The 23,147-nt window shown below is 44.5% G+C and overlaps 1 protein-coding gene across 1 annotated transcript in view; it reads left to right on the top strand.

Annotated features, from left to right (window-relative positions):
• LOC135544568 (laminin subunit gamma-3-like) overlaps positions 1–23,147 on the top strand; it is a 269,997-nt gene that overhangs the window by 221,863 nt on the left and 24,987 nt on the right. Inside the window, exons 13-14 of the mRNA XM_064972283.1 lie at positions 21,507–21,695; positions 22,705–22,950. Coding sequence (XP_064828355.1) covers positions 21,507–21,695; positions 22,705–22,950 — 435 coding nt within the window. The remainder of the gene's footprint in view (positions 1–21,506; positions 21,696–22,704; positions 22,951–23,147) is intronic.

Below are 23,147 nucleotides of genomic sequence, written 5' to 3'. Positions count from 1 at the left end.
TAGTGACATGAGTGACAAGTCCAGATCCCAAAGGGCTTCCATCCAATGTAGTGACCCTCATGGGTTCACTTAGAGGTTCAGAGGGAACGCCATTCTCCTTCGCCCAGACACCATCCATGAAGTTACCTGCGGCTCCAGAGTCTACCAAGGCTTGAAGGTGAAGCTTGTGGTTGTCCCAGGAGAGGGTGACTGGAATGAGCAGATGGGAGTTGGACGGATGGGAGGAGGTTATGTTTCCCGTTACAGTTCCCCCCGGTCTGTACGGGACAGAGCGTTTCCCTGGAGCCCGGGACACGTGGAACGGAAATGGCCCGGTTTGCCGCAATATAGACAGCGTCGCTCCCTCATCCGGCGGTCTCTCTCAGCCTGGGAGATGCGTCCAATCTGCATGGGTTCCGATGGAGCCAGCGAGGATAAAGGTGGGGACTCGGAGCTGGGACTGATAGGGGCTAGAGGTCTACGGTTGAGTTCTTCTCTCTCAGACGCTGGTCAATGCGTGAGGCCAACTTGATCAGGGACTCGAGATTGTCCGGTGGTTCCCGAGTGGCCAGTTCATCTTGGATAGTGTCGGAAAGGCCTTTCAGAAAGCACACCGTGAGCGCCTCGTTGTTCCAGCCACTTGCTGCTGCCACCGTGCGGAACTGGATGGCATAGTCCGTCACGCTGCGCCAACCTTGGTGGAGAGTCAGGAGCTGTTTGGCTGAGTCAGAACCACTGCATGGGCCTTGAAACACTTGTTTGAATTCCTCAGCAAAGGCAGAGTAGCTGGCACAGCAGGAACTATGGGCATCCCACACAGCAGTAGCCCAGGCCAGGGCTTTCTCCGACAGCAGGGTGATGATATAAGCGATCTTAGACCGGTCGGTGGGAAACGACGAGGGTTGTAGCTCAAAGGAGAGAGAACATTGGGTGAGAAGCCCTTTACAAGCACTTGGATCACCTGAGAACCGTTGGGGAGGTGGAAGATGAGGTTCAGCCAGGGGGTTAACTGCCATGGGTAAGTGAATCTGAGTTACTGGGACGGGAACTGTTGCCGGGGTAAGACGATCAGATATTTGCTTAATGGAAGTCAGCATCTCCGACAGAAGATGAGAATGTCTAGCCATTAAGGCCTCTTGCTGAACCAGGGCGGCTTCGTGGCGTTGGACAGTCTCCTGGTGGTGGGACAGCATGGCAAAAGGTCCTGGGAACTGGCTGCCTCTGGGTTCATTTTTGGCTCTGTGTTTCTGTCAGGACCCGGTTACGAACCTGGGTCTCCGGAGTGAGAAACAGTCACTTAACCAACTGAGCCACGAATAGTCAGCAGAACCCAGAAGATGAGGCAGACACAGCAGTACTTAAGACGGTGTATTTAATAAAGTAAAAAGGAGAAGTCCTTCAATACAAAAAATGGCAAATCCAAAAGGTGGTAGGAATAGCACAAAAAAGCCTCTAGAGATACTCAAAAACAAAAACAGAATTCCACAAGAGCATCCACCGGAATCGACAAGAATACACAGAACACTAGGGCTGGGTGCTAACATACAAACACAGAGCACAAAACTGAGGGAAACTAAGGGTTTAAATACAATCAGGGGGAAACGAGGCACAGGTGCAAATAATAATGGGGAACAAGGGAAAAAACATAAGGTCAAAAAGCACAATGGGGGCATCTAGTGACCAAAACCCTGAACAACCCTGGCCAAATCCTGACAACCCCGGACAATGCTGGGCCAATTGTGCGCTGCCCTATGAGACTCCCATATCACGGCCGGATGTGATGCAGCCTGGATTCGAACCAGGGACGCAGTGATGCCTCTTGCACTGAGATGCAGTGCATTAGACCGCTGCGCAACTCGGGTTCCCACTAAGTTCCCACTGTGAAGCATGGAGGAGGAGGTGTGATGGTGTGGGGATGCTTTGCTGGTGACACTGTCTGTGATTTATTTAGAATTTAAAGCACACTTAACCAGCATGGCTACCACAGCATTCTGCAGTAATACACTATCCCATCTGGTTTGAGCTTAGTGGGACTATCACTTGTTTTTTTAACAGGACAAGGACCCAACAAACCTCCAGGCTGTGAAAGGGCTATTTGACCAAGAAGGAGAGTGATGGAGTGCTGCATCAGATGACCTGGCCTCCACAATCACTCGACCTCAACCCAATTGAGATGGTTTGGGATGATTTGGACCGCAGAGTGAAACAAGTGCTCAGCATATGTGGGAACTCTTACATGACTGTTGGGAAAGGATTCCAGGTGAAGCTGGTTGAGAGAATGCCAAGAGTGTGCATGTCTTAAAGTAATGATGGACTGTCATTTATCTTTGCTTATTTGAGTTGTTCTTGCCATAATATGGACTTGGTTTTTTACCAAATGTGATCGCCTGGATTCACTCTTTATGTAGCAACATTTTAAATTGTGTGTTTTATATTGGATAAAAGTAGACTCAGAGCTACAAAATGGTATATCATACACCGAATTTGAGGAAGAATGGGAAAGTAATCAATGTGTTGATCAATGTGAAAATGGCCTTTCAATGTTTTGGTATCTAGTGAAGAGCTCCTCTTTGTTTACATCCATTCAGCATCGTTCACACTCTCTTAAGCTTAAGCCCCACCCATCTCGTTTCGCTCATGGAGTGCACATTTGACACTCTGGCTGATGATTTGTTTACCTATAGTATGGATAACATGAAACAGCCTAACCATCTCAGCCGGAAACAATTTCTTTACGCTATTTTGCAGACGTTACTGACACCGGCCATATTTAACGGGTGTTGTACACACATCACGTAACGTTAGCTAACGAGCCAGGCAGCTAACGTTAGCTAGTTAAACAACAATGAACAGTGCCAACAATGCCACGGTGATGGGAGCTACCCAACCAGGTTCAATTTTAGCTAGCTAACATTAGGCCCTAACGAGAAAAGCAAATGGCTCTGGGAAATGAATAACAACATTAGCTAGGGAGCCAGCCAACTGACGTTAGCTAGATAGTTAACAGTACACTTTAGCTTGAAATGAAACCACTTTATGTCAAAATTAGAAACATACAATATCGGAAAATGTAGCTATCTAACGCTACACTTTATCTTAAGACATGTAGCTACCTAGCTGGGCAAACAATGAACCTAGCTAGGTAAATAATGTTTATGATCACACACGCCACGTAACGTTAGCTAACAAGTGAGCCAGTGTTAGAACACAATGCCAAATCATGTCATTACTACCTTGCATGAATACGGCTCTGGGATACGAAAAAAAACGTCAACTTGGGAGCCAGTCAGCTAACATTTGCTAGCTAGCTAACAGTACACTTTGTGCTTGAAATGAAACCACTTTATGTCAAAATTAGAAACATATAATATCTGAAAATGTAGCTATCTAATGCTAGACTATCTTGCCTGTATACATCATCATGCATGATAGACGCGTTTCCCTGTCAGGAATGCTATACCACAGTTGCCCTTAGTTTGAGATGTAATCCGGAGACAGATGTATTCTCCATCTCTTTAGCTATCATACTCTAATTCCAATAACTCCAGAAAGTGTAGATCAACACTTGTGAAGCTCCACTACACAATACACAATACAAGCCGTGTTTGACAGGATTACCAACACAGACTGACAAGCTCAAATAGACAGAAGCCTTCTATATGGCAGACCAATCCAAACTCATCTCTCTGTATGTCCAGCCCACTCATTATCTCAGCCAATCATGGCTAGTGGGAAGCTTGCTAACTTTTTCTGTGGCTTAACCAACAAGGCTTGTAAATTCAACAATTGTATTCGTATTTACAGATGGCATACAAGTTTGTTATTAAGGCATATGACAGTTCACATTTCCGAGAAGGCATTTCTGCCAAGAAAATGCAGTTCAAACGGCTCTCCTGTGAAGTCGTGACTTGCAGCATATGCCTAGTTTCCTGAATCGAGGCACAAGTAGGGCTATCTTCTGTATACCACTGTATACAACCTTGTCACAACAAACGCATTAAAAATTCCACTATTTAACTTTTAACAAGACACACATGTTAATTTAAATACATTCCAGGTGACTACCTCATGAAACTGGTTGAGAGAATACAAAGAGTGTGCAAAACTGTCATCAAGGTAAAGAGTGGCTACTTTGAAGAATCTCAAATATAAAATATATTTTGATTTGTTGAACACTTTTTTGGCTACTACATGATTCCATATGTATTATTTCATAGTTCTGATGTCTTCACTATTATTTTACAATGTAGAAAATAGTTTTAAAAAATTAAAACCCTAGAATGAGTAGGTGTGTTCAAACTTTTGACTGAAAACTTCTACAGAACACACACTGAATTTGTCATGATTGAACTACATCACATGAAGCCGAGAGTGAAAAAGAGATTCTAAAATATCCACAATACTCACTGAGACATAGAACTGTCTAACTGCTGCTCAGGGTCAGCTGGCTGGCTTTAAATCATGCGAGTACACCTTCTAAAAAAACAATGGTTGAACATCTCTCCAAACATAGACCGTAACCTGTCAGAAAGCAGCACAAGCCACCACGAGTCATGATTCATCTACATCACCTGAAGCCTAGAGTAAAAAAGAGATGCTATAATATCCACAATACTCACTGAAACTGTCTAACTGCTGCTCAGGGTCAGCTGGCTGGCTTCACTCTGTCAAAGTACTGGACAGCAATATTACAGACAGGAAAAAGAGACATTAGAAATGCAAGAGTAAAATAATGGTAAGTAAGCAAGTTATAGGAAATATGTCGCATCTACCTTAATGGAGGAGCAATTTTCTCAACAGCTGGCTTTTCTCTGCAACTCTATCGATCACCATGTCAGTATCCAGGGCCATTAGGATGCCCTTCTCAGTGGCCATCAGCATGAAGGCCTCTAGGTGTTGTTCTGAGAGAGTGCTGCTGAGTCTGCTCTTGATATACTTTAAAACTTCGCTCACAAGCTACTTGGGTAACTGAGAGGGTGAGTAGGAACTTGTATCCAAGGGCAAGGATATGTTATGCATCAGTCAGCAGGTTGTAACGTCTCAGCGGTGGACATTCTTTCCAGGATGAGCAGAATTTATTATTCATTGCCATCAGGGCCATCCTCCACTGTCCTCCAATCCTGAACTGTTCAGTCTTTTCCACTGTACAGCGAAGCTTCTCAGCTCACACCGCAAATTGTCACCAGTTGCTCAGCTATCAAATCAAAGCAAACTTTTGCTGAGCTCTTGAAGGACTGTCACTGGAAGACCATTTGGATGTTATTTGGGAGAAGTTTCTAGGGTCCAGAAGGGCTAGGTCAGCATATAGAGTGCCATGAAACAGAAATAGTCTGTGAATACGATCTGTGACTGTATCCATCATTTGATTGTGGAGTTGAACTTTATAGGCCCTCTCTGCCTCTGTCAAAGCTTCATCTTGAGCCATCTCTCCGGACATGAATTTCTTCTTTCTTGCCCGTTTCTGTGGCAGAGTGGCTTCCACCTCCTCCAGTTCTGTGTCCTCATCCTGTTCTTTGATATTCTTATTTGCAAACTGAACACGTGTCTGTAGCTGCCTTAATGGTTTTAGTCTCTTGACATGCCTTTCAGGGTTTCCTGTGTCCCCACGACCATTCGATGGGCAGACAGGATGCCCATCCCACTTGTCTGCAGGTATTTGGACAGTGGTGACGTGTTCTCAAATATTCAAAGAAATATTTGAGCTGCCAGCATCGTCTCATACCGGAGAAGAGCCTCAGTAAATACTCTTGTCTTCACCCGAACAGTTGTCTTCATGTTGGCCTGTCCTTGTATGGCTGATAGTGTGAGGAGTACTTCAACATTGAGACCCTGGTCTGGTTTTTCCAAAGGATCCAAAGACCTTCTTTCAAGCAGTATCCTTAGCCCACCAGCGTGTTTCTCCGATTGGAGATAGGCGTCTGTGTCGACTGTCCTGGCTCTTCTTCTCCCACACGTCCATCCTTTGGTAGGATTCACGGAGTAATACAGCAATGTCGTTAAGGAGAGCAAACAGTGACCCACTTGCTAAGACAATTTCAGTTGTTGTCAGAAAAAAAAAACAGATTAAGGACATGTGCATAGCACCATACATCCACTTGATTGGGGGACTTTGAGGATAAGAGAGCAGAGAAGCCCTTATATTTGCCCTGAGTATTGGATGCTCCATCCGTAGCATTTCCAATACACTTGCTCAAACTGGACTGGTCCTGTCATCAACCCCAAAGATTGTCTCTTCCACTGAAACTGGACTGGTCCTGTCATCAACCCCAAAGATTGTCTCTTCTACTGAAACTGGACTGGTCCTGTCATCAACCCCAAAGATTGTCTCTTCCACTGAAACTGGACTGGTCCTGTCATCAACCCCAAAGAATGTCTCTTCGACTGAAACTGGACTGGTCCTGTCATCATCCCCAAAGATTGTCTCTTCCACTGAAACTGGACTGGGCCTGTCATTATCCCCAAAGATTGTCTCTTCCACTGAAACTGGCCTGGACCTGTCATCAACCCCAATGATTGTCTCTTCCACTGAAACTGGACTAGGCCTGTCATCAACATCAATGCTCAATTCCACTGAAACTGGACTGGCTCTGTCATCAACCCCAATGATCGTCTCTTCCACTGAAACTGGAATGGGCCTGTCATCAACATCAATGCTCAATTTCACTGAAACTGGGCTGGGTCTGTCATCAACCCCAATGATCGTCTCTTCCACTGAAACTGGGCTGGGTCTGTCATCAACATCAATGATAGTCTCTTCCACTGAAACTGGGCTGGGTCTGTCATCAACATCAATGCTCACTTCCCCTGAAACCGGACTGGTCCTGTCATCAACATCAATGATCGTCTCTTCCACTGAAACTGGACTGGCTCTGTCATCAACATCAATGATTGTCTCTTCCACTGAAACTGGGCTGGGTCTGTTATCAACAGCAATGCTCAATTCCACTGAAACTGGACTGGCCCTGTCATCAACCCCAATGATCGTCTCTTCCACTGAAACTGGACTGGTCCTGTCATCAACCCCAATGATCGTCTCTTCCACTGAAACTGGACTGGTCCTGTCATCAACCCCAATGATCGTCTCTTCCACTGAAACTGGACTGGTCCTGTCATCAACCCCAATGATCGTCTCTTCCACTGAAACTGGACTGGCCCTGTCATCAACCCCAATGATCGTCTCTTCCACTGAAACTGGACTGGGCCTGTCATCAACATCAATGCTCACTTCTCCTGAAACTGGACTGGTCCTGTCATCAACATCAATGCTCACTTCCCCTGAAACTGGACTGGGCCTGTCATCAACATCAATGCTCACTTCTCCTGAAACTGGACTGGTCCTGTCATCAACATCAATGCTCACTTCTCCTGAAACTGGACTGGTCCTGTCCTCAACCCCAATGATCGTCTCTTCCACTGAAACTGGACTGGCCCTGTCATCAACCCCAATGATCGTCTCTTCCACTGAAACTGGACTGGTCCTGTCATCAACCCCAATGATCGTCTCTTCCACTGAAACTGGACTGGGCCTGTCATCAACATCAATGCTCACTTCTCCTGAAACTGGACTGGTCCTGTCATCAACATCAATGCTCACTTCTCCTGAAACTGGACTGGTCCTGTCATCAACATCAATGCTCACTTCTCCTGAAACTGGAATGGGCCTGTCATCAACATCAATGCTCACTTCCCCTGAAACTGGACTGGTCCTGTCATCAACCCCAATGATCGTCTCTTCCACTGAAACTGGACTGGCCCTGTCATCAACCTGGATATGAATAAAAATATATATCAATTAACCAATAAAGGCCCACCCAATTTTGAAAAACTCCAAAAACACAGCAGCAGCAATCCCACTATTTCATATCAAGTGAATCAATGGTAACACAACACGTTTTTTTTGTGTGCCTTTACTCGCCGTTCACATTTTGCTGACAACTTCACGTGGGATTTGAAGCGCTGTGAGAAGGAATTCCTTTACCACATTTTCAGGAACTTCACCTTCTTCTTCTTGGATACCAATAAGTACCAGATTTTCCCTCATAGATCTAGTCTGAATGTCAAGTAAGGCATCTCTCTGAAAGATCTTCTCCTTTCTAAGTTCATTAACATCCATTTCAATCTAATTGACTGTTCCTTTTAGCTTGTTTGTTTCTTTCTCCATTGTCGCATCTTTTTCGTCACTCATCTTCAACTCCTTTATATCTTTACTGACTAACTCAAGTATGCCCAGTTTGTCATTCATCAATTTTAACAGATCAGTTTCCACCCTTACCATTCCCGGTGGTGAAAAGCATAAATCGTCTGTGTCCGTTGTGGAGTCGGGTTCCTTGTTTACTCTCCGTCATGTTTGGGTGTTGCTTGTTTCATAATATTTGTTCATACATTTCTCTAGCCCTATGAATTGTTTTGTGTTGTTATCCAGATTGAAGGTTATTACCCACGAGTGAAGTGCTTATTTACAGTGCCGTGCGAAAGTATTCGGCCCCCTTGAACTTTGCGACCTTTTGCCACATTTCAGGCTTCAAACATAAAGATATAAAACTGTATTTTTTTGTGAAGAATCAACAACAAGTGGGACACAATTATGAAGTGGAACGACATTTATTGGATATTTCAAACTTTTTTAACAAATCAAAAACTGAAAAATTGGGCGTGCAAAATTATTCAGCCCCCTTAAGTTAATACTTTGTAGCGCCACCTTTTGCTGCGATTACAGCTGTAACTCGCTTGGGGTATGTCTCTATCAGTTTTGCACATCGAGAGACTGAAATTTTTTCGCATTCCTCCTTGCAAAACAGCCCGAGCTCAGTGAGGTTGGATGGAGAGCATTTGTGAGTATGCAAATTGGAGTGGTTCCAGGTTGTCTGGGATGATGGTGTTGATGTGAGCCATGACCAGCCTTTCAAAACATTTCATGGCTATAGATGTGAGTGCTACGGGGCGATAGTCATTTAGGCAGGTTCCCTTGGTGTTCAACCATGACTGATGAATGGGGGAACTAGTCTCTATTTATACAAATTCCCAGCCATGTACTTTTTCAGCCACGACTCTGAGAAAAATAGGATATTACAGTTTCAGGACCCGTTGATAGTATAGTCTCGAATGGAGTTCATCCCGTTTGTTCTCCAGTGACAGCACGTTCATCAATAGAACAGAGGGCAATGATGGTCTATTTGCTTGCCGACGTAGTCTCGTCGGGATGCCGGCTTGCCGGCCTCTCTTTCACAGCCGCTTCATCTTTCGAGTCCCGGGGATTCGAGACTGGTCTGGAGTAAATAGAAGGTCCAGAGCTGCCGACTTGTTAAAGTAGACATTTTCGTCCTAATCGAGGTTAGTGATCGCTGTTCTGATGTCCTGAAGCTGTTTTCACTCATAGGAAATGATAGTTCAATCATTCTGTACAAAAAAGTTAGTGATCAGTGTAAAAAAAGCACACATAATAGCAGAATTGTCAGGAGCCCGTAAGATGGCTGCTATCCACTGTAGGGCCATCTTACAGACTAGCTATAAATGTCAACAATGACTGATGAATGGGGGAACTAGTCTCTATTTATACAGATTCCTATTTCAATTCAATTAGTGGAGGTGAAATTGATTTTAAAACAGCTGCAGTACAAATTTAACCTTGATTTTACATGAATGTAATGAAGCAATGATGATTGGGTAGATGATGATGATGGTGATGTTGAAGATTGAGGCGGTTTGTTGGTAACCAAGCAGAACTGTTATCTTTACAGAAGAAGCGCTGAACTAAAAGCAATAGTAATACTTGTCCATTCCCATGCAGGATGAGCCTCAGTAACTCTGAACTGTGCTCGTTCATCTTCACAAGTTGTACAGTCTGTCAGCACATTCTGAACATTAAGTCTAGCATGGCTCATTTGACAGAGACACGGACCCACAATCGGTATGACTACACTAAGTCCTTAGTGCGTTGCAATAACCCCCAACTCTTTGTCTTATGGAGAACAATTATGAATGACTGGTATTACATGCTTGGATATCAAGAATTAGTATTAGGCACCTCAGTGAAGAACTAATAGGCTACGTCCCAAACGGCACCCTATTCCCAATGCAGTGCATTACCTTTTGGCCCTGGTCAGAAATAGTGCACTACATATGGAACAGGGTGCCATTTGGGACACACACATACTTATTTTTACCATGCTGTAGCTAGCGTAGCGCTCCGCACTTCATTAAACTACAGGCTAATTAGGGTTTCCTTAAAGGCTGTGTGATTCTTGCATACGGTACATATCTGTGAAGTTAGTTGGCAGCACTTTGTCTTAGTGTCCAAAATGGCCCTGGTCAAATGTCGTGCACTATATAAGGAATAGGGTCCCATTTGGGACGTAGAACTTCATCTTAGCAACAAAGGAAGACAGGAAGCGGCTTCACTGACCCAATAGCAAAATCTTTGCTTGCTCAAGATAGACTTGATCATTTGAACTAAAATCGTCTCCATAGTTAATAGCTTTAAAAAGTCCTATTCAATCATACTGACGTATAGGCATGTTGACCATTCAATGAACCAGGAAGGAAGCTTCCCATCACTATCACTAGTATGAGATGGGCTTTGATATTTGGACCTTCAAAATATTTAAATATTTAATATTTAAAGGTTATTGAATATGAATGTTAAATGGTTTTCCTGTTGGAGTGTGTATAGCTGTCTGGACCAGAGGTAGTTTTAGGCGATTTTAGCTCTGGGTTTGATTAGCAGTTGGTTTACTAAACTGCTGGGTCTCCTAACCCATAGGGTGGGTTAGGTATTGAATATGTTGCCATGGCAGCTGTGGTGAGGCCTAGAGTGGCCTGTTTAGGGGTGTGTTAAGGTGAGAGATGGATTTTATGTTACCCGCCCGTCTTGTAGTGAGATCACTGCAACTGGAGTGCTCTCCCTGAGGAGAGATGTTTATTTAGATTCAAATCAAATCAAATTGTATTAGTCACATGCGCTGAATCCAACAGTGAAATGCTTACTTACGAGCCCCTAACCGACAGTGCAGTTTAAAGAAATAAGAATAAGAGATAAATGAAACAAGTAATTAAAGAGCAGCAGTAAAAAATAACAATATATACAGGGGGTTGCCGGTACAGAGTCAATGTGCAAGGGCACCGGTTAGTTGAGGTAGTATGTACATGTAGGTGGTGTGGAGATGGAGGGGCAATGCAAATAGCATGGGTAGCCATTTGACTAGATGTTCAGGAGTCATATGGCTTGGGGTAGAAGCTGTTTAGAAGCCTCTTGGACCTAGACATGGCGCTCTGCTACCTAGTATTGCTTCTGAAGCTAAGCAGGGTTGGTCCTGGTCAGTCCCTGGATGGAAGACCAGATATTGCTGGAAGTGGTGTTGGACGGCTAGTAGGAGGCTGTGTAGGGTGCTATTTTTTGGATGGGATGTTAAAAGGGTGTCATGGCTCTCTGAGGTCATTAAAGATCCCATGGCACTTATCGTAAGAGTAGGGGTGTCAACCCTGGTGTCCTGGCTAAATTCCCAAGCTGTCCCTCATACCATCATGGTCACCTAATCATCCCCAGCTTACAATTGGCTCATTCATCCCCTTCCTCTCCCCTATAACTATTCCCCAGGTTGTTGCTGTAAATGAGAATGTGTTCTCAGTCAACTTACCTGGTAAAATAAAGATAAATAAAATAAAATAGAGGTCCAGTGATGTACTGGGCCATTCACATTACCCTCTGTAGTGTCTTGCGGTCAGAGGCCGAGCAGCTGCCATACCAGTCAGGATGCTCTCAATGGTGCAGCTGTAGAACCTTTTGAGGATCTGAGGACCCATGCCAAATCCTTTCAGTCTCCTGAGGGGGAAAAGGTTTTGGCGTGCCCGCTTCAAGACTGTCATGCTGTGCTTGGACCATGTTAGTTTGTTGGTGATGTGGACACCAAGGAACTTGAAGCTCTCAACCTGATCCACTGCAGCTCCGTGGATGAGAATGGGGGCGTGCTTGGTCCTCTTTTTCCTATAGTACACAATCATCTCATTTGTCTTGATCACGAGAGAGAGGTTGTTACCCTGGCATCACACGGCCAAGTCTCTGACCTCCTCCCTATAGGCTGTCTCGTTGTTGTCAGGGATCAGGCTGTTGTGTCATCTCTTGTGTCATCTGCAAATGTAATAATGGCATGTGAGTTGTGCCTGGCCGTGCAGTCATGAGAGGGAGTACAGGATGGGGCTGAGCACGCACCCTTGAGGGGCCCCTGTGTTGGGGATCAGTGTGGCGGATGTGTTGTTACCTACCCTTACCACCTGGGGGCGGCCCGTCAGGAAGTCCATGATCCAGTTGCAGAGGGTGTTTAGTCCCAGGGTCCTTAGCTTATTGATGAGCTTTGAGGGCTCTATATTGTTGAACGCTGAGCTGTAGTCAATGAATAGCATTCTCACATAGGTGTTCCTTTTGTCCAGGTGGGAAAGGGCAGTGTGGAGTGCAATAGAGACTGCATCATCTTTTTATTTTTATTTTTTTTATTTCACCTTTATTTAACCAGGTAGGCTAGTTGAGAACAAGTTCTCATTTACAACTGCGACCTGGCCAAGATAAAGCATAGCAGTGTGAACAGACAACACAGAGTTACACATGGAGTAAACAATTAACAAGTCAATAAACACAGAAAAAAAAAGGGGGAGTCTATATACAATGTGTGCAAAAGGCATGAGGAGGTAGGCGAATAATTACAATATTGCAGATTAACACTGGATTGATAAATGATCATGGACAGGTAGAGATATTGGTGTGCAAAAGAGCAGAAAAGTAAATAAATAAAAACTGTGGGGATGAGGTAGGTGAAAATGGGTTGGCTATTTACCAATAGATTATGTACAGCTGCAGCGATCGGTTAGTTGCTCAGATAGCTGATGTTTGAAGTTGGTGAGGGAGATAAAGGTCTCCAACTTCAGCGATTTTTGCAATTCGTTCCAGTCACAGGCAGCAGAGTACTGGAACGAAAGGCGGCCGAATGAGGTGTTGGCTTTAGGGATGATCAGTGAGATACACCTGCTGGAGCGCGTGCTACGGATGGGTGTTGCCATCGTGACCAGTGAACTGAGATAAGGCGGAGCTTTACCTAGCATGGCCTTGTAGACGACCTGGAGCCAGTGGGTCTTGCGACGAATATGTAGCGAGGGCCAGCCGACTAGAGCATACAAGTCGCAGTGGTGGGTAGTATAAGGTGCTTTAGTGACAAAACGGATGGCACTGTGATAAACTGCATCCAGTTTGCTGAGAAGAGTGTTGGAAGCAATTTTGTAGATGACATCGCCGAAGTCGAGGATCGGTAGGATAGTCAGTTTTACTAGGGTAAGCTTGGCAGCGTGAGTGAAGGAGGCTTTGTTACGGAATAGAAAGCCGACTCTTGATTTGATTTTCGATTGGAGATGTTTGATATGGGTCTGGAAGGAGAGTTTGCAGTCTAGCCAGACACCTAGGTACTTATAGGTGTCCACATATTCAAGGTCGGAACCATCCAGTGTGGTGATGCTAGTCGGGCATGCGGGTGCAGGCAGCGATCGGTTGAAAAGCATGCATTTGGTTTTACTAGCGTTTAAGAGCAGTTGGAGGCCACGGAAGGAGTGTTGTATGGCATTGAAGCTCGTTTGGAGGTTAGATAGCACAGTGTCCAATGACGGGCCGAAATTATATAGAATGGTGTCGTCTGCGTAGAGGTGGATCAGGGAATCGCCCGCAGCAAGAGCAACATCAATGATATATACAGAGAAAAGAGTCGGCCCGAGAATTGAACCCTGTGGCACCCCCATAGAGACTGCCAGAGGACCGGACAGCATGCCCTCCGATTTGACACACTGAACTCTGTCTGCAAAGTAATTGGTGAACCAGGCAAGGCAGTCATCCGAAACACCGAGGCTACTGAGTCTGCCGATAAGAATATGGTGATTGACAGAGTCGAAAGCCTTGGCAAGGTCGATGAAGACGGCTGCACAGTACTGTCTTTTATCGATGGCGGTTATGATGTCGTTTAGTACCTTGAGTGTGGCTGAAGTGCACCCGTGACCGGCTCGGAAACCAGATTGCATAGCGGAGAAGGTACGGTGGGATTCGAGATGGTCAGTGACCTGTTTGTTGACTTGGCTTTCGAAGACCTTAGATAGGCAAGGCAGAATGGATATAGGTCTGTAACAGTTTGGGTCCAGGGTGTCACCCCCTTTGAAGAGGGGGATGACTGCGGCAGCTTTCCAATCCTTGGGGATCTCAGACGATATGAAAGAGAGGTTGGACAGGCTGGTAATAGGGGTTGCGACAATGGCGGCGGATAGTTTCAGAAATAGAGGGTCCAGATTGTCAAGCCCAGCTGATTTATACGGGTCCAGGTTTTGCAGCTCTTTCAGAACATCTGCTATCTAGATTTGGGTAAAGGAGAACCTGGAGAGGCTTGGGCGAGGAGCTGCGAGGGGGCCGGAGCTGTTGGTCGAGGTTGGAGTAGCCAGGCGGAAGGCATGGCCAGCCGTTGAGAAATGCTTGTTGAAGTTTTCAATAATCATGGATTTGTCGGTGGTGACCGTGTTCCCTAGCCTCAGTGCAGTGGGCAGCTGGGAGGAGGTGCTCTTGTTCTCCATGGACTTCACAGTGTCCCAGAACTTTTTGGAGTTGGAGCTACAGGATGCAGACTTCTGCCTGAAGAAGCTGGCCTTAGCTTTCCTGACTGACTGCGTGTATTGGTTCCTGACTTCCCTGAACAGTTGCATATTGCGGTGACTGTTCGATGCTATTGCAGTCCGCCACAGGATGTTTTTGTGCTGGTCGAGGGCAGTCAGGTCTGGAGTGAACCAAGGGCTGTATCTGTTCTTAGTTCTGCATTTTTTGAACGGAGCATGCTTATCTAAAATGGTGAGGAAGTTACTCTTAAAGAATGACCAGGCATCCTCAACTGACGGGATGAGGTCAATGTCCTTCCAGGGTACCCGGGCCAGGTCGATTAGAAAGGCCTGCTCACAGAAGTGCTTTAGGGAGCGTTTGACAGTGATGAGGGGTGGTCGTTTGACTGCGGCACCGTAGCGGATACAGGCAATGAGGCAGTGGTCGCTGAGATCCTGATTGAAGACAGCGGAGGTGTATTTGGAGGGCCAGTTGGTCAGGATGACGTCTATGAGGGTGCCCTTGTTTACAGAGTTAGGGTTGTACCTGGTGGGTTCCTTGATGATTTGTGTGAGATTGAGGGCATCTAGCTTAGATTGTAGGACTGCCGGGGTGTTAAGCATATCCCAGTTTAGGTCACCTAACAGAACAAACTCTGAAGCTAGATGGGGGACAATCAATTCACAAATGGTGTCCAGGGCACAGCTGGGAGCTGAGGGGGGTCGGTAGCAGGCGGCAACAGTGAGCGACTTATTTCTGGAGAGAGTAATTTTCAGAATTAGTAGTTCGAACTGTTTGGGTATGGACCTGGAAAGTATGACATTACTTTGCAGGCTATCTCTGCAGTAGACTGCAACTCCTCCCCATTTGGCAGTTCTATCTTGACGGAAGATGTTATAGTTGGGTATGGAAATCGCTGAATTTTTGGTGGCCTTCCTGAGCCAGGATTCAGACATGGCAAGGACATCAGGGTTAGCAGAGTGTGCTAAAGCAGTGAGTAAAACAAACTTAGGGAGAAGGCTTCTGATGTTGACATGCATGAAACCAAGGCTTTTTCGATCACAGAAGTCAACAAATGAGGGTGCCTGGGGACATGCAGGGCCTGGGTTTACCTCCACATCACCCGCGGAACAGAGAAGGAGTAGTATGAGGGTGCGGCTAAAGGCTATCAAAACTGGTCGCCTAGAGCGTTGGGGACAGAGAATAAGAGGAGCAGGTATCTGGGCATGGTAGAATATATTCAGGGCATAATGCGCAGACAGGGGTATGGTGGGGTGCGGGTACGGCGGAGGTAAGCCCAGGCACTGGGTGATGATGAGAGAGGTTTTATCTTTAGACATGCTGGTTGTAATGGGTGAGGTCACCGCATATGTGGGAGGTGGGACAAAGGAGGTATCAGGGGTATGAGGAGTGGGACAAGGGGCTCCATTGTGAACTAAAACAATGATAACTAACCTGAGCAACAGTATACAAGGCATATTGACAATTGAGAGAGACATACAGCGAGGCATACAGTAATCACAGGTGTTGAACTGGGAAAGCTAGCTAAAACAGTGGGTGAAACAACAGCTAATCAGCTAGCATAACAACAGCAGGTAAAATGGCATTGACTAGGCAACGAGGCCGACAGATAAAACAAACAAGCAGAATGGAGTACCGTGATTAATGGACAGTCCAGCGTGCATCAGCTATGTAGCCAAGTGATCAGAGTCCATGGGGCAGGGGGGCTGGACTGGCGGGTGTTATCCAGGTTAAAAAACTAACAATGACTAAATAGCTTGTAGCTAGTTCGCTGGATTAGCTTCTGGAGGTTCTTGAGTGTGTTCTAAAAATTAAAAATAATAGCGATTCCGTATCACATTGGTTGAGGCAGGTTTCCGGAAGGTATAAAAAAATAAAAAAATCGGGAAGAGATAGAAAGTACATATGGGCCACTGCGTGTTTGGGACGCGGCAATGCAGACGGTTAGCAGGCCTGTGCTAACAAACTAACAGATTAGCAGGCCTGTGCTAGCTGATTAGCAGGCCGGGGTAAACAAGGTAGTAGTTAGCGGACCTGGGCTAAACAAGCTAGCAGTTAGCATGCCGAATTAGCAAGCAAGGAGATAGCGAGGGCTAGAGAGTTCGCCTTTGGAGGGCGTCGCGATGGGGTGAGTCTGTTTATTCCTCTTCATGCAGTGACATCGATAGACCGGTCGTGGGTCCGGGTATTGTAGCCCAGGAGTATGCTATGAGCACAGGAGCTCTGGCCGGGCTAGCTTCAAGCTACGTGGGTGGAAACGCTGGCCAGGAGTAATCAACCAGGGTTGATGTTTAGCTTGATAGCTAGTTGTGAAGATCCAGCTGAAAGATGTTCCGTTTGCGGTGGGAATCCGGGGTTAAAAAAAATAAATAGGTCCGCTATGCTCTGGTTAGCGTTGCGTTGTTCGAACTGGCGAGAGCTTTCCGAGCTAAGGGTTAGCTGATGACCGGTTAGCTGAAGACCGCTAGCATAGCAGATGGTTAGCTGGCTAGCTTCAGTTGAGGGGTTCCGGTTCCGAAGTAAATATAAATACTTTAGGAAAAGTAGCTACATTGGGTGAGGCGGGTTGCAGGAGAGTATTTGGAAGCGAGCAAAAATGTTTTTAAAGATATGCGAAGAAAAATATCTAAAACGAAAAAGAGACAATATTTACAGAGAGACGATACGACAGGACGACTTACTGCTACGCCATCTTGGAATCAAATTGTGGATCTGTTGGGGCACATGCACTATGGTGGATTACTTAAAACATGTTGGTATGACAGACGCAGACAGGTAGAGGTTGAAAATGTCAGTGAAGACAGTCCTTACACTGCTCTCTGGTCTTGGCCATTGTGGAAAGGTTGGAGTCTGTTTGATTGAGTGTGTGGACAGGTGTCTTTTATACAGGTACCGAGTTCAAACACGTGCAGTTAATACAGGTAATGAGTGGAGAACAGGAGGGCTTCTTAAAGAAAAACTAACAGGTCTGTGAGAGCCAGAATTACTACTGGTTGGTAGGGGATCAAATACTTATGTCATGCAATAAAATGCAAATTTAATTACTTAAAAATCACGCAATGTGATTTTCTGTATTTTTTGTTCTAGATTCTGTCTCTCACAGTTGAAGTGTACCTATGATTTTAAAAAAATACAGACCTCTACATGCTTTGTAAGTAGGAAAACCTGCCAAATCGGCAGTGTATCAAATACTTGTTCTCCCCACTGTATCAACAGTACTAAATCCGTGTGTGTGTGTCAATATTTGTGTTGCTTCACAGTCCCCGCTGTTCAATAAGGTGTTTTTTAACTGTTTTTTAAATCTAATTTTACTGCTTGCGTCAGTTACTTGATGTGGAATAGAGTTCCATGTAGTACTGTGTGCCTCCCATAGTCTGTTCTGGACTTGTGGACTGTGAAGAGACCTCTTGTGGGGTATGCATGGGTGTCCGAGCTGTGTGCCAGTAGTTCAGACAGACAGCTCGGTGCATTCAACATGTCAATACCTCTCATAAATAAAAGTAGAGCGATTGACAGCCAGGAGAGATTGACATGCGTATGATTAATATGAGCTCTCTGTGTACATCCAAGGGCCAGCCGTGCTGCCCTCTCCTGAGCCAATTGCAATTTTACTACGTCCTTTTTTGTGGCACCTGACCACATGACTGAACAGTAGTCAAGGTGCGACAGAACTATGGCCTGTAGGACCTGCCTTGTTGATAGTGTTGTTATGAAGAAGGCAGAGCATCTCTTTATTATAGACAGACTTCACTGTCATTGTGTTCTGTTAGACAAGTAACTCTTTATCCACATTATAGCAGAGGGTGGAAAGCCATAACACATATGTTTTTCCAGCAGCAGTCTATGATCGATAATGTCAAAAGCTACACTGAAGTCTAACAAGACAGCCCCTACAATCATTTTATGATCAATTTGTCTCAGCCAATCATCAGTCATTTGTGTAAGTGCTGTGCTTGTTGAGTGTCCTTCTCTATAAGGATGCTGAAATGCTGTTGTCAATTTGTTTGTTGTGAAATAGCATTGTATCTGGTCAAACACTAGTTTTTCCAGAAGTTTAATAAGGGTTGGTAATAGGCTGATTGGTCGGCTATTTGAGCCAGTAAAGTGGGCTTTACTATTCCAGGCCTGAGGGCACACGCTCTCTAGTAGGCTTAAATTGAAGATGTGGCACATAGGAGCAATATCGTCTGCTATTTTCTTTAGTAACTTTCCATCCAGATTGTCAGACCGCAAGTGGCTTGTCATTGTTGAGAGACAACAATACTTTTTTTACCTCTTCCACACTAACTTTATGGAATTCAAAAGTGCAATTCTTGTCTTTCATAATTTGGTCCGATATACTTGGATGTGTAGTATCAGCGTTTGTTGCTGGCATGTCATCCTTAAGTTTGCTTATCTTGACAATGAAAAAGTCATTAAAGTAGTTTGCAATATCAGGGGGCTTTGTGATGAACGAGCCATCTGATTCAATGAATGAAGGAGCCGAGTTGGCTTTTTTTCCCCCAAAAAATCATTTTAGGTGTCCCAAAGCTTTTTTACTATCATTATTTATATAGAGTTTATATTTGTTTCAGAGTGTAGTTTATTTTTATTTAGTTTAGTCACATGATTTCTTAATTTGCAATATGTTTGCCAATCAGTTGCGCTGCCAGACTTATTTGCCATACCTCCAACCAGACCATTTTAAAATTACTCATCAATCCAAGGGGATTTAACCATTTTTAGAGTAATTTTCTTAATGGGTGCGTGCTTATTATAACTGGAATAAGTAGTTCCATAAATTCATCAAGTGCATCGTCTGGTTGCTCCTCATTACACACCACAGACCAGCAAATATTCTTTACATCATCAACATATGAATCACTACAAAACTTCTTGTATGACCTCTTGTATGACCTCAAGCCACCTTGCTTCTACACCTGCATTGCTTGCTGTTTGGGGTTTTAGGCTGGGTTTCTGTACAGCTGATGTAAGAGGGGCTTTATAAGTACATTTGATTGATTAATTGACCTCTTATACACATTATTAGGCCCAGCCTTTGGAACTTTGGTTCTCCTAGATATGGCTATTATATTGTGATCACTCCATCCTATGGATTTGGATACTGCTTTAAAGCAAATATCTGCAGCTTGAGTAAAGATGTGATCAATACATGTTGATTATTTAATTCCTGTGCTGTTTGCAACTACCTTGGTAGGTTGACTGACAACCTGATCCAGGGTGCAGGCACTGGTTACAGTCTGAAGTTTTTTCCTGAGTGGGCAGCTTGATGATAGCCAGTCAATATTGAAGTCACTCATAAAATATATTTCTGTGGAGATATCACATACATTATCAAGCGTTTCACACATATTATCCAGATACTGACTGTTGGCACTTGGTGGTCTAAAGCAGCTTCCCACACTAATGGGCTTTAGGTGAGGCAGATGAACTTGTAACATTATTACGTCAACAGTATTTAACATTAGATCGTCTCTAAGCTTTGCAGGAATGTGGTTCTGAATATAGACAGCAACACCGCCTCCATTGGCATTTCCGTCTTTTCAGTAGATGTTATAACCATGTATTGCTACCACTGTATCATCAAAGTTTTTATCGAAGTGAGTTTCAGAGATATATGAATGTCATCTGTTACAAGAAAGTTATTGACTTTATGGTCCCTGTTACATATGTTAATATGGGCTATTTTTAGCAGTGTTCTGGGTTATTCAATGTTTGACCAAATATTTGTTTGATACCTGAAGGGGTCCTAAAATTCCAAATGAAGTAGCTAAATGATACTTGGTTTGACCATCTTAAAACAATTCCATATGTTATCCCCAGCTTAGACTCTTAATGATTTGAATCGTGAACATAACTATTCACATAATTGCAACATATGTGAAGTGAAGTTTGATTAGGTTTATATTGAATTGTAGGCCTAGTTATTTTTTACTTACGTTTGGGTTTGGAGAGTGTTTATTATTCAAACTATGATTCTCAATCATAACGAGCATATTTAACAGTTACAACTCCGTGGCTAATTATCCCAGCAAACAGAGAGAAAAACTAGATGAGTGGTCAAAAGTTCATAAAATCCATTTCTTTCTATTATATATGTGAAGAGCTGTAGCTACATGCGTAAAGCCCAGAGTTGTTTTCCCTGAGGCTCTATAAGACATATGGATTTAACAGTCTGTTTTTAGGGCATAATACATATGGTAATCTCTCACTTGGGGTGAATTAGTTAACTTCTTGAAGGTCTTTCTGTCTGAATCCAGCTCTTATTTTTCCCAAAGCAATTACAGTGAATTTAGACCAGTTATTTCTGCACTCTCTCTCTCTCCGGTGGAGGACTGGGTTTCAGTATTGGCTGTTTCCTCTTATTGTTCTCTCGTTCTGCTGTGCCTGTGTGGAGAGCGACGTGAATGGTGCAGACAGCTGGCTAGAGACAGAGACACAGCGCACTCTGCTGGTGGTAAGGGGAACTCTACTCACTGTGGCCTGGATCTGTCAGAGGAGAAAATCAATACAGCATCCATCCTCCTGTGTGTGTGTGTGTGTGTGTGTGTGTGTGTGTGTGTGTGTGTGTGTGTGTGTGTGTGTGTGTGTGTGTGTGTGTGTGTGTGTGTGTGTGTGTGTACACATTCAGGTTCGCACTAACTTGTGCCTGTGAAAAAGAGAGAGAATGAAAGTGGAGTGAGTGAGTGAGGTGAGAGAGGGAGGTGGATGGGTAGCTGGGTACCTTCAAGTGTATTGAATAGTTGCTGCTTTCCCACTCACAAGTACCACCAGTCTCAGTCACATGTCTCAGAGTCATTCATCTGTGTCTGCTACTGAAATTCAGTATGATGGTCCTGTGTGCTCTTTAGTGAGTTGTAACGTTCAATGTCTCTCCTTCTCTCTCTACCCCACGCAGGTGTGTGTGAGTGTGCAGATTTCACCACAGGACCAACCTGCGAGCGCTGCCTGGATGGTTACTATGGCAACACGTTGATTGGCACGACCAACGACTGTCAAACTTGCCCCTGCCCGGACCACACCAGCTGTGCTCAAATTATGGAGATTGGGGACGTGGTCTGTACCAACTGCCCTTCAGGACAGAGGGGTGAGATGAATTACTGTTACTGTTAGATTACTGTTAGATATCTGGTAACGGAAACAAACCATTCCCCCAACCTGGGTTGGATCCCAAATGTCACCTTATCAAGGGGGGGGCAAAGTACGGCTCTGCATCACAACTCCGCAAATTGATTTTATTAACTGTCACGGTTTTCTGTAGGCGAAGGAGAGTCGGACCAAAATGCGGTGTGGCTATTGTGATTCATATTTTAATGAAACAAGGAAAAACACTAATCAATACGAAAACAACAAACGTAACACGAAAACCGAAACAGCCTATACTGGTGCAAACTAACACACAACAGAAACAAGGACATAAGGACAATCACCCACGAAACACTCAAAGAATATGGCTGCCTAAATTTGGTTCTCAATCAGAGACAACGATAAACACCTGCCTCTGATTGAAAACCACTTCAGATAGCCATAGACTAAGCTAGAACACCCCACTAAGCTACAATCCCAATACCTATGAAAAAACCCCAAGAAAAAACACACCACATACAAAAACCCATGTCACACCCTGGCCTGACCAAATAGATAAAGAAAACACAAAATACTAAGACCAGGGCGTGACATTAACAAACAATTGGTCCGACCAAAAAATGCGTCCCTCCGTTGTATTTCAAAACCCTCGAGCAAAAATGTTTGCCCACCCCTTCCCTATATAGTAGGGAATAGGGTGCCATTTGGGACACAACCTTGAAGTTCATTGTTTGCTCAGTGGAGCGGTTTCCAGAAATTGGATTTATAAAAAGCTTGCTGGTGATAGCTAACTGTCCTCGCTGTCTTGATAAAATTGAACTTGATCCTAGCATGTGTAGAGCACAGTGTGTGAATTAAAACATATTCCCTTGTCGGGTTGGGATCGTTTATTCATTACAAGAATTTCATAGAACTGAATTTGAAGTTTGTCTGAACTATATTGATTAAAGGTTCAAATTGAAATGGCCACCGAAACCCCACACACAAACACAAACATCGTCTCTGCTCAGGAACCAGGTGTGAGTTGTGTGAGGACGGTTTCCACGGCGACCCCCTGGGCCGTTCTGGGCTGGTTCGGCAGTGCGAGCGGTGCGATTGTAACGGAAACGTGGATCCCAACGCGCTGGGCGTGTGTGATCACATGACAGGCCGCTGCTTCAAGTGTCTGGGACACACCGAGGGGGACCACTGTCAACGTTGTCGACGCGGTTACTATGGAGACGCCATGGACCGGACGATGGCCGGGAAGTGCAAACGTGAGTGTGTGAACTTGGGAAGGGCTTATATAGGTTTGGGTTACTGTGACATAGGTTTTTTAATTAAGGAGAAATACAAAATTAAAAATGTAGAATGTATTGACAATGAATGTATTTCAACGTGTTATATCATTTGTTCGTGTGCATCAATGTGTGTTTGTGTGTCTGTGTATATGTGCCCTTTATGTGTGGATTTC

Source organism: Oncorhynchus masou, chromosome 8 (genome assembly GCF_036934945.1).
Source record: "Oncorhynchus masou masou isolate Uvic2021 chromosome 8, UVic_Omas_1.1, whole genome shotgun sequence".
Lineage (NCBI taxonomy): Eukaryota > Metazoa > Chordata > Actinopteri > Salmoniformes > Salmonidae > Oncorhynchus > Oncorhynchus masou.
This window is presented reverse-complemented; position numbering and strand designations above follow the sequence as displayed.